Source organism: Erythrolamprus reginae, chromosome 1 (assembly GCF_031021105.1).
Source record: "Erythrolamprus reginae isolate rEryReg1 chromosome 1, rEryReg1.hap1, whole genome shotgun sequence".
NCBI classification, from domain to species: Eukaryota; Metazoa; Chordata; class Lepidosauria; order Squamata; family Dipsadidae; genus Erythrolamprus; species Erythrolamprus reginae.
In genome coordinates this window covers 17,763,196-17,775,070 of record NC_091950.1, presented here as the reverse complement: position 1 = coordinate 17,775,070, position 11,875 = coordinate 17,763,196, and the positions used below count along the sequence as shown (strand labels likewise).

Below are 11,875 nucleotides of genomic sequence, written 5' to 3'. Positions count from 1 at the left end.
AGAATTGTTTCTTGTAACATGCTATGCTACAGCAAATCCTCCTAGCGCGGCGACCCGCTAAGACAGTGGTTGGGTTTTGAACAATACATTGAAGCACAAATTACCGGATCCTGCACAAACACATCCACTGAACTACTCTTATCGTATTGTTTAACCCCTGCAACCCACAGATGGGACCCCAGTCGCCTTGCATTTATAGGAAGTGGGTCTAAAGTCTGGGGAATTCTGGGAGTTGAAGTCCAAATATCTTCAAGTTGCCAAGGTTGGGAAACACTGTTCTAGAGTAACAGAAAACAAGCCTATCCATCCTGGGTAAAAGTCTTACAACATTCCTTTCTTCTTGTTGTTGTTCAGGCGCTATGTTGCTTGCGACCGTTCGCAACCTCATCGGCCAAAGTACACCAGACCCCATGCCCTCCCATCTCCTGGAGTTTGCCCCATTGTCCCCTTCTTCCTTTGCCTTCAAACTTTGTCCTAACATCATTCCAAGGATCCCTCTCTTCTCTTCTGGTGGCCAAAGTATCTAAGCTTCAGCATCTGTCCTTCTAAAGGAGAGTCAGGGTTGGTTTCCTGATTTGATCGCCTTGTTCTTGGATCCCACTTGATCTTTTCCAGTCCAAATGCTGTAATTCACTGACCAGATTCTTAAAGCCTCCATCCCTCAGGACTGGCTTTGGTTAATTTTATTATTTATTAAATTCAGATACTGCCCGTCTCCCTATTTGGGAAGGCTCTAAGCCAGTGATGGCGAACCTTTTCGTCACCAAGTGCCCAAACCAGAACATGCATGCGTGTTGGAACACTGCAATCCTGATGACCAGTTATGTAGCCTGCACATGCCTGCTTTTGGGGTGTCCTTAGGCTGTTTACCGGGCCATTTTCTGGGTCGAAATTCAGCCTGAAAATATCCCCCAAACCAGCCTGAAAATGACCCAGAAAACAGCCTAAGAACGACCAAAAAAGGCTTGCCAAAAACCTGAAGACCAGCTGGTATCGGCCCATGTACCCACAGAGAGGGCTCTGTGTACCACCTCTGGCATGCGTGTCATAGGTTCACCATCACAGCTCTTAAGCGCTTGGCCAATAACCTCTTAGAAATGTAGAGCAAAGATTGTTCCTCCAAGAAGGGAAGGTGGCAATGTGGGTGCTAACACATTTCTAGCAGCCACACTTAAAATGTTTCTGCACCAGGAGAAGGAAGAGGAGGGGAGAACTTTAAAAAAAAAAAGTTTGGAGGGGAGGCAGTTTGGATTTTGTTTGCTCTGAACGTCACAGGAAGCAGTATTTTAGTTTAGATTTTAATTGTCTTGACAATTTTTTTGGTGATTTGTTACTCTACAAAATAGGTTTGCTTCTTAACCTGCTTGACCCATGTCGACAAGCCTAGCAGATGCATTCACACAACATACTGCAACTTGGTTAGCTCCCTTTGGGGGCCACTTGGCTAGTTTAGGGTTCAATAATATTGAGCCGACCCAGAAAACATTCACATAGCATCTAGCATAAACACAGTGATAGTGTACCAAACTTACAGAGATTTAATGCACCCATGTTGTCATTTTACGTTTTTTAAATATGAAAAAAAAATCATGCCACACGAATTCAGCAATTTGCCGTCAAATTTCGATGGACAAGCGGGTTGGGGATTATGATTTTATAGATACAAGTCATTTTCATGCACCGTGATGTGCTTGGCTCCTGGAATCTTCTCAAAGAAGGTACCAAGACAGGGTCTCATACCAGGAAGGGGGTACTTTGAAGGGAATAAGGAGGAAGGCAGACAAAAGAGTACACTCAGCCCTTAATGACTTGCAAAAGCTCTCCCTCCAAAAATGAAAAGTTGAACTGGACCAAAATGTTCTCTTTTCCCTCTGCGTATTTATTATAGGCCGATGTTTTTCAAACTTGGCAAATTTAAGTTGTGAGGAATCCTGAGAGTTGATGTCCTCTACTGCTTAGCTGGTTATTGTCATACTGATTATATTCTTTTTTTAAAAAAGTCAGTAAATTATGATGTCATTGATTCCCCCAGGCAAAATAGTCTGTGTTTTGAGAGGATGCAAAATTATCCTTGGAAGCGGAACTTTGCAGCAAATTTCTTTCTTTGGGACTTATAACTTACATGGAATGTAATGTTAACAGGCTAACAGAGTTGGAAGGGACCTTGGGGGTCTCCTAGTCTAACCCCCTGCTTAGGCAGGAGACCCTACACCACTTCAGACAAATGGTTATCCAACATCTTCTTTAAAAACTTCCAGTGTTGGAGCATTCACAACTTCTGGAGGCAAGTGGTTCCACGGATCAATTGTTCTAGCTGTCAGGAAATTTCTCCTTGGTTCTAAGTTGCTTCTCTCCTTGATTAGTTTCCACCCATTGCTTCTTGTTCTACCCTCAGATACATTGGAAAATAGCTTGACCCCCTCTTCTTTGTGGCAGCCCTTTAGATATTGGAATAATGTCCATACATCTTAAAGTTGCCAAGTCTGGAAAAAACAATGATAGACTGTTCTGTTTTCATGGGACACAGATGGTTTTGAGTATTTATAGACCTTCTGCCAAATATGCATTGTGGATATGGACTCTTTACTAAATTTTGCTTTAAATAAAAGAAGAATAAGTGACTGTGTCGGGAGAGTGCTTGCATCTCCAAAGAAGTAATACATAATCATCCCTTTTCTTTCCAACAGTGAAAACTGGCCAATCTCACATTTATTTTTATATACAGACATATCACACCAAAAGAAAGTTAAGAAAAAGAGAAAACAACGAAAGCACAAACAGATTAATAAGTGCCGTGGTGTAGTGTTTTATCGTCCTTCCTGCCTTTTTCACATCTTGCCACAAAGAGCCACAAAAATGATAAAAGTTATGCTTCTTAAAAAAGATAAAAATGATAATGTGCTATTAAAATGTCATCATGACACCTTCGCGTGAGCGGGAACGGTAGCGTCCCACCCACCACTGCTACTCCTATAAAACAGTGTTTTTCAACCAGTGTGCCGTGAGACATGGTCAGAGAGAGAAAGAAAACAAGAGAGAAAGAAAGAGAGAGAGAGAGAAAGCAAGAGAGAGAGAAAGCAAGAGAGAGAAAGAAAGCAAGAGAGAGAGAAAGAAAGCAAGAGAGAGAGAAAGAGAACAAGAGAGATAAAGAAAACAAGAGAGAGAGCAAGAAAGAAAGAGAAAGACATAGAAGGAGGGAGGGAGGGAGGGAGAAAGAGAGCAAAAAAGAGAGGAAGGAAGGAAGGAAGGGAGAAAGAGGGGTGGAGAGAGAGAAAAAAGAAGGGAGAGAAAGAGGGAGGGAGAGAGAAATAGAGCGGAAGGGAGGAAGAGAGAGAAAAAAGTTTGTCCAAACTTTTTTTTAGGGCCCCCCCCCCCCCCAACTCAAAGTGCTCCAGGATTTTGTAAATGTAAAAAATGTGCCATGGCTCAAAAAAGGTTGAAAATCACTGCTATAAAACACAGAAATGGGGAGTGGGGTTATTAAAAAATATTTTTCCCTTTTTTAATTTTTTTAAAAAGGTGTGCCTACGTAAATATTTACACTGCTCTTTCACAATGTCATCACAGTGACAAGGGAGGTGTGGGGATTTCCGGCCCCCCCTTTTCCTTGAAAAATTAAAGCGCCATCACTGATTTAAAAAGCACAGAACTTTACAAGGTCAGAGAGATGCAGCCTCAATTTGAATATTTTGGAACGGTTCATCCAAAGGAGGAGGGAAATGAAATGAGCGGGTCGCAAAGCATCTATCCACAAAAGAAAGAAGGAAAAAAAACAGAAATACTTCATCTTCATATAGATATATTTATATATATTTATATTTATATATAAATCTCTTGGGTGACTACTTTAAAAAAAACAAACAGAAACAAAAACAGGAATACCTGGAGACATTATGCTCACGGTCAGAACTATGTTTCCAAGGAGACGAAGCCCAGAGTTTTGTTAACATGCAGCAGTAACAATAACAAGATGCAACTTTTCTTTGAACATGCAAATAGCTTGGCCTGGAGCAAAAGGTGAGCCGTGTTCCCTTTGCCCACCTCCGTCCAAAACGTGCTGCTGATACAGACAAGGTATCCCAGGGGGTCTTCCGAAAGCCAACTTGCAACTGGGATTTGCCCTTGACCTGGAATTCAGAGGAAAAGTGCCTCTAATAAAGGCCATCTTTCTTAACTATGGCAACTTGGAGAGGTGTAGACTTTGACTCCCAGATTTGGGAGCACAGCTGAAGTCCACAGGCAAGTCTGGGAGTTGAAGTCCACCCACAAGTCTGGGAGTTGAAGTCCACCCACAAGTCTGGGAGTTGAAGTCCACCCACAAGTCTGGGAGTTGAAGTCCACCCACAAGTCTGGGAGTTGAAGTCCACCCACAAGTCTGGGAGTTGAAGTCCACCCACAAGTCTGGGAGTTGAAGTCCACCCACAAGTCTGGGAGTTGAAGTCCACCCACAAGTCTGGGAGTTGAAGTCCACCCACAAGTCTGGGAGTTGAAGTCCACCCACAAGTCTGGGAATTGAAGTCCACGCATCTTCAGGCTGCCGGAGTTGAGAAACACCACCGTATGGGGATGTCCCACCCTCTAAGATCTCAATCTCTTTTATTTTTTTATTTTTTTCAAACACAAGACTAGACACTATTAAACAGAGAAATAATTTATCCTCCCTCCTCTGCACCGTCAAACTCAACTTGGGCCAAATCTCCGTTTCCCCTGAGAGAAAGGATTATTTACACCAAACTCCGCATTGCCCCGACCAACGGCAAGTAGAAAAATCAAGATACAGTAGTACCTCTAGATACGAGCTGCTCTACATGCGAGTATTTCCAGATACGAGCTAGGAGGGGAGAGACATTTCTGTTCTACTCCCGAGCTGAAATTCGGGATACGAGCCGAGCATCCACTAGGTGGCGCAAGAATCCTTGCTTTTGGTTATCTCGGAGGGGGAAAAAGTTATTTGTTCCAGAATACGAGTTGCCTCGAGATACAAGCTCCCTTATGGAACGAATTATGCTCGTATCTAGGGGTACTACTGTATGTTCAATGAAAGCAAACCCCTAAAACATAAAGACTTCTGTCTTCTCGTTTCTTTAGAGGCCCAGAGTGGAAGTGCAGAAGGGAAGCAAGTTTGAAGCCACAGGTAGTTGGGATAGAAGGTAATGGCCCTGTTTGTACCACCCAGTCCTTCACTAACCAGCTTATTGAGAGAGAAAATGAAATGATATGGAAACCAAAAAGAAACAAAGCCTTGGACAAGTTATTTGAAGAATGTTATTTTCCAACATGAAGACATTAGCCTCCAAAAACTTCCTAGAAGGGATGCCTTTATTCACAAAATATCCTTCATTCTGACATAATTCTGGCATATAAATCCAATAAATAATAATAATATTCCTTCGGTCTGACCAGTGGCACGCTCGGCTCAGCTTTAAGGACAGGAGGGGGGATTTAAGGCCATCTGGCAGGGCATATTAATGCAGGTCACCCCAGTCCGTAGGAATTGGTGTCTAACTAATGAATGGCAGCCTGGAAGCTGATAGACAACAGAAGAAGTTCTGAATAATAGGCAACCTGGTGGTTCCAATAGAAAAGAACAATGGTAGCTCAGAAGATGAGCTACAAAACTGAACCTGGGGTCCTTAGTGCTCTCTGAGCTCAGTTCCTTTCTTCCAGGCATTTCGTTACCCAACTAGGCATTATCATCAGTGCTAGAAAGGGGTGGGTTTGCCTCTCTGTTTAAATACTAGCGGCCGGACAGCCTGGTCATGGAATCACAAAGAACACTCCCACCAATTTGGGCAAGCCACTTGTATATAAACAGAGAGCAAGCACATATGATGTTAATTTATTTATTAAATCTGTATGCCGCCCCTCTCCATAGTTAATAAGCAGGAAGAGGGAGATTGTGATCCCGCTGTATAGAGCGCTAGTGAGACCCCATTTGGATTACTGTGTTCAATTCTGGAGACCTCACCTCCAAAAAGATATGGATAAAATTGAACGGGTCCAAAGATGGGCTACAAGAATAGTGGAAGGTCTTAAGCATAAAACCTATCAGGAAAGACTTCATGAACTCCAGCTGTAGAGTCTGGAGGACAGAAGGGAAAGGGGGGACATGATCGAAACATTTAAATATGTTAAAGGGTTAAATAAGTTTCAGGAGGGAGGTGTTTTTAATAGGAAAGTAAACACAAGAACAAGGGGCCACAATCTTGAGGTTAGTTGAGGGAAAGATCAGAAGCAACGGGAGAAAATATTATTTGACTGAAAGAGTAGTAGATGTTTGGAACAAACTTCTAGCAGACGTGGTTGGTAAATTCCCAGTAACTGAATTTAAACATGCCTGGGATAAACATGGATCCATCCTCAGATAAAATACAGGAAATAGTATAAGGGCAGACTAGATGGATCATGAGGTCTTTTTTTGCCGTCAGTCTTCTATGTTTCTCTGTTACCTAGTGGGGTAATGAAATGCCTATAAGAAAACAGTGGAAGCTGAGACGGCCTCACAAACTGCTGGTTTTCAGACGCCTTAGTTGGCAAAAGCCACAGACCCTTGCCACTGACCATGTTGGCAGGATATTGGAAATGGACAGGAAAAATATCTGGACAGCCTCAGGCTTCCTCCCCCCCCCCTCTGGATTTTAGTGTGTGATTCAAAGTGGAAATACAGGAGCTCATTTTCGCCCCCCCAAAATGTACTTAAGTGACCTCGGGCCAGTAATTTTCTCTTGGCTGAGGTTCTCTCTTGGGCTGATTATGAAGCTAAAATGAGAGAACAGGGCAGAGAATTGTCAATACTGCCCCTAACTGGGGAGGGGGATGAAATCAGATTTTAGGGAATGAAAATAAAGGACAGCTTCACAACTATGACCAATGCAGGGTCAAATCCAGCTCCAAATTAAGCTCACAGTTAAGACATTTTTAAAAAATAAAATAAAGTCTTAATTCTCTACCTAAACAACAGGCACCACGTTTGGACAGATTCTTCACCATTCATGCAGACATCAACGATCATAAAAAGGGTTATTTCCCCTGACAATTCCAACCCCACCTTTTATTCCTCATAGGACAAAAAACACAAAGTGGAATACGAAAAGATAGAATGCAGCTTTGGGGTTTCTAAGCCCTACACGTACGTAACAAGATTCTTTTTGCCTTCTTCCAACCCTGCATCGGTTTTGGCAAATTGCAGATCCCGTAACTTGGAGCTCTAAGTGCATTTATATATTATTTTTCTCCTCTTCCACCTCCTTAAATCGTTAATGCAGATTTTACTCCAGGATTGAAGGGAGGGAGGGAAGTTTTCCATTTTGTAAAGCAAGAGAAAGTAAGGTGCGTAAAAAGAGATAACCATCACCGGGGCCCATAATTACTAGCTCAACCAGCAAAATTCAGATCCACAACACAGCTAAGGTTGCTGTTTAAGTCTTCAGTTTCTTCCTTGTTCTATGACTTTTTAAATTTATTTTTCAACATGTACTTTCCCCAGCCTAACAAGGGAAATGATATTTGTTGAAAGCAAATGGTCCCTGATGCGATTTCAAATTAAATTGCATTCAGATCAGGTTTTGTCTGTTTGCGTGGATGTCTATGTGTGCGACTAGTCACACACATATACATGCACAATCACACACCATTATGTATATACATAAATAGTAAATTAAGGCCATTTTGTAAAACTACTTACAATTTATCAATACACAAGTTTTCCTATGTACATGTGTAAATCTAAAAAAAATGAGAGAAAGAAAATAGCCATTTATATCTCCCGGTTAATAAAAAAAAACCAGCTCAAGAATCAAGGAATCTTTCCAAAAACTGGAAAGGATTGAGTCAAAACTGGGAGGATTCTGCATTTTGCTTTCCAATTGCCCCAAAATTGCAGGTCAAAATTCAAAGGAAATTTTGGCATGCCGATGAAATAAGACGGGAGAGATTTGACTTGAAACAAACGAACTGTGTTGTCGGAAACGAGAGAGAGAATTGCAAACGGCCTGCTTAGTACCTAGGGGCCCGTGTTTAAAGCAGGATAAAGCAGCCTTTTTAATTTTTCCGGTGGGATTTCCTCTGAAGAAAAAGCCATTTGAAAATTTGAAATAAGCAGACCACGAGGAGTCAAACTAAAATACTGACAAGGGTTATGAAATGGAGAGAGTGGGGTTTTTTTCCCAGAATTTAGAAGATGGGGTGGAGGGAGGGGGAGAGGAACACATCACAGCAAAAACATTACACAAAGAACCGACAACACTTTTTAAAAAACCCCATCTTTTTTAGTGCAAAAATTATAAACTGACCATGGCACAAACAAAACGTAACTGAACCGTACTCGGGATGGATATCCTTGCTACCTGCACATGTGTGTTTGTGTATACACACTCAAAGATCCAGCTATAACTCACTGGGGGAGGAAAGGGATAAGAGTCTGAAAATAGGGGGAGAAAAGAATAGTAAGAGACATTTGAGGGTGTGTGTGTGGGGGAGAGAGAGAGAGAGAGAAGGAAGGAAGGAAAGAGAGAGAGAGAAAGAGAGAAAGAGAGAAAGAGAGAAAGAGAGAAAGAGAGAGAGAGAGAAAGAGAGAAAGAAAAAAGAAAGAAAGAAAGAAAGAAAGAAAGAAAGAAAGAAAGAAAGAAAGAAAGAAAGAAAGTCTCAAATCTCAGATTCAGGACATATTGTGTGGGGACGGTGTATGGGGTTCAATCTGGGGACTGGCCCTCCAACTTTGGCCAGAAAGAAGGTACTGCACGGCTAGACAATAACAAAATTGGAAGGAACCTTGAAGGTCTTCTAATCCAACCCCCTGCCCAAGCACAAGATTCCTATGTTTGGAGTTTGCGGAGTTGAAGTCTACAAGTCATAAAAGTTGCCAAGGTTGGAGAGTCCTTAGTTTTACGGGCCACTGAATTCACCTGCTAGCCGGACAAATCTCAGTTTGGTTAGCCTAATGCTGGGGTGGACAACCCATGGCTCTGGAGCCGCATGTGGCTCTTTCATCCCTCTGCTGCGGGTCCCTGTTGCCGGTCAGCTCCACTGTTGATAGGTCTTTCGGTTAGGACAGGTAGAGGAAAATGGACGCAATGCTAGGAGGTGACTATGGTGGGGGAAGTGGACTTCCGGTTGGCTTCGGAATGGAACAGGGGGTTTCCAGTTAGGGCCTGAGTGTTTAAGGTTGTTGACCCCTAGCCCAGGGGTAGGCAAAGTTGGCTCTTCTATGACATGTGGACTTCAACTCCCAGAATTCTTGAGCTAGCATGATCGGCTCGGGAATTCTGGGAGTTGAAGTCCACAAGCCACAGAAGAGCCAACTTTGCCTATCCCTGCCCTAGCCTAATGGATGTCCTAACCCAGCGATGGAGAACCTATGGCATGCGTGCCACAGGGGGCACACGGAGCCTTATCTGCTGGCACGCAAGCCGTTGCCCTACCTCAGCTCCAACATGAATGTGTGCCCTGGCCAGCTGGTTTTCGGCCTGCATGGAGGCTCTGGGAGAGCTTTTTCAACTTCCGGAGAGCCTCCAGGGGGATGTGGGAGGGCGTTTTTGCCCTCCCCAGGCTCCGGTTAGACCTTGGGGAGGGCGAAAAACAGGCCTATTGGGCCCACCAGAAATTGGGAAACGAGCCATTTCCAGCCTCCAGGGGGATGGGGGAGGCCATTTTCACCCTCCCCAAGCACTGAATTATGGGTGTGGGCACTCGCACATGTACAATAGTGCGTGCACGCACTGCTTTTGGCACCCGAAGGAAAAAAGATTTGCCACCACTAGCCTAACCGGAACATGTCCTGGCCTACTTGTATGGTTGAAGCCACTTGAACTGATTTCCATCCAATCAATTTGGAGCGCAAAGATAAATAACCAGACCCTGACATGGTCAGAGGCAGATTATTTCATTTTCATGAGAGAAAGGTGGGGAGGGCCCCCCGCTTGTTTTCGTTGTTATAGATGCAGAGCGAGAACTACTTCTTTCCCAAGCAAAAGGGGGGGGGGGGAAGCAGGAGGAGATTGCAGCCTTAAAAGAAGTTATTTTAAAACAACAACAACCACAACCTGCAGGCGACGGCCCAGATCTCATCTCTTCAGAGAAATTGCAGAATTTCCACGTATAATAATTAGAAAAACGTCTGTGCCTTCTTTTGTCTCCCTGGGCTTGCCTTGCCTCTCTCTCCCTGAAAATTCTTTGAAGGAACAACAACAACAACAACAACAACAACAAAAATAAGAGGGGGGAAAAGAAACAAAACAGTTTTGTTTTTTTTAACACGGTCAGTTTGCTGAGAGGAATTATGTGGCTCATGCAACTAAATCTCCCGAACGGGGGCGACGGTGGCGGTCAGACAGCCGTTTTCCGAAAGCTGCTACATGCACGCAGGCAAATGAGCTAAACAGGCTCCAGAAAACAGTCAAGGAATCGTAGAATCAAGCAGAGGATTGCAAGCCACTCTCCCCCTCTCCGCCCCTCCCCACTTCCCAATGCAAGCGGCTGCTTTTACGGAGTTTATTCGGAGAGCCACAGCTGTCCAGTCTTTCTCCACAGAGAGGCAGCGGGATTCACAAAGTAGTTTTAGAAATCAGGTCCTTCTCGTTCTCATCCGCCCCCCCCCCCTCAAACGCTCCCCGTTTTCAACAAGCGGTCCCCTAACGACGGCGCCCCCCGAGGGGCGGGGAGGGAAAGCCCTCAGTTCCCATGCGGGAGGTCTGTTTCTGTAACAGAAGCCAAAAGGTAGTTCGGATAGTTTACGTACACAGGAAAACAAAACGATACACCGATTTTATCTTCTGAGTAGATCCTCTGCCTTGGGAAGAGGAGGGGGCGGAGGTGGTGGTGGGGCAAATATAACTTTCACTCCCCGAACACAAAGCCCAAAGCTTTTAGGGCAAAGGACGAAAGAGGACCAAAAAATGCCGGAACTTTGGTGACAGGAGGAGGGGAGAAAAGGAGGGTCCCGGAGAGGGGTTGAAGAAACGGCGTTCTCGCAACGGCAAAGGCATGAACCAAGGTTTTTAAGTGGGTGCTGGGGGAGGAGGGGGCGAGCAGGACAGGCGCCGGGCAAAGTGTAGGACAAGCGATTGCTAAAACTGGACACACACGGTGGAGCCGCAGCTCTCCGGGGACCCTGACGGGATGCAAGAGATCCGAGACGGGCTCGACCCGTCCTCCCTCCGAGCACCAGAGTGGCCATGGACGTTCCGGGACTTGGTGATTTGGATGCGCTCCTTTTGTTTGGACTGCGCGGCAAAACGTACGCCCCTTTCCCATTCTCCACCCGCCCGCACGCCCCACCCCCCCACTACAGCCGGTCCATCCGGAAAGTGTCCTCTGTGGCGGGATCCGCAAGGACCATGTCGGGGTCGTTGAGCATGTGAAGCCCATCCAAGGTCAAGGGGTCGATTTTGAGTTCGTCCAGAGGGAACTGGGAATCTGAGTCAAAGCTGACGTCCCCCACCCCGGCCAAAGAGCTGGTGAGGTCTTTCGACAAACTGGGAGGCGATTCCCCGGTCACTACAGAGAGAAAGAGGGGAAGAAAAAGAAAGGGAGGGAGGGAGGGAAGGAAGGAGGGAGAGAGAAAGAGAGAATTTTGATCAGGTTTGCCCAGTTTCCCTTCAATCTGAGCTTTTTGTTCTCACCCAATGAAGCTAATAAAGAAAAAAAAAGAGGGGAGGGGAATCTTTTGAAATTATTACCTGGATTTTTTTCCCCGGTTGGCCCAGTGATGGCAAACTTTTTTCCCCCTCGGGTGCCGAAAGAGCATGTGTGTGTGCTATCGCACACGCACGAGTGCCCACACCCATAATTCAATGCTTGGGGAGGGCAAAAACAGCTTTCCCCGCCCCCCGGAGGTCGGATAATGGCCTGTTTCCCAACCTTTGATGGGCCCAGTAGG

General features: G+C 44.8%; 1 protein-coding gene across 6 annotated transcripts in view; it reads right to left on the bottom strand.

Moving 5' to 3' along the window:
- Positions 1-3,831: 3,831 nt before the first annotated feature.
- The window catches only part of CRTC1 (CREB regulated transcription coactivator 1), a 168,702-nt gene continuing 160,658 nt past the window's right edge, over positions 3,832-11,875 (bottom strand). For 3 of the 6 annotated variants that reach the window (XM_070745769.1, XM_070745785.1, XM_070745802.1), the window contains one exon: positions 3,832-4,127. In XM_070745769.1, coding sequence (XP_070601870.1) covers positions 3,910-4,127 — 218 coding nt within the window. In that variant the 3' untranslated portion in view covers positions 3,832-3,909. Of the gene's footprint in view, positions 4,128-10,474; positions 11,494-11,875 lie in introns of those variants that run through there. The other 3 variants (XM_070745778.1, XM_070745795.1, XM_070745810.1) reach the window with 2 other exon arrangements.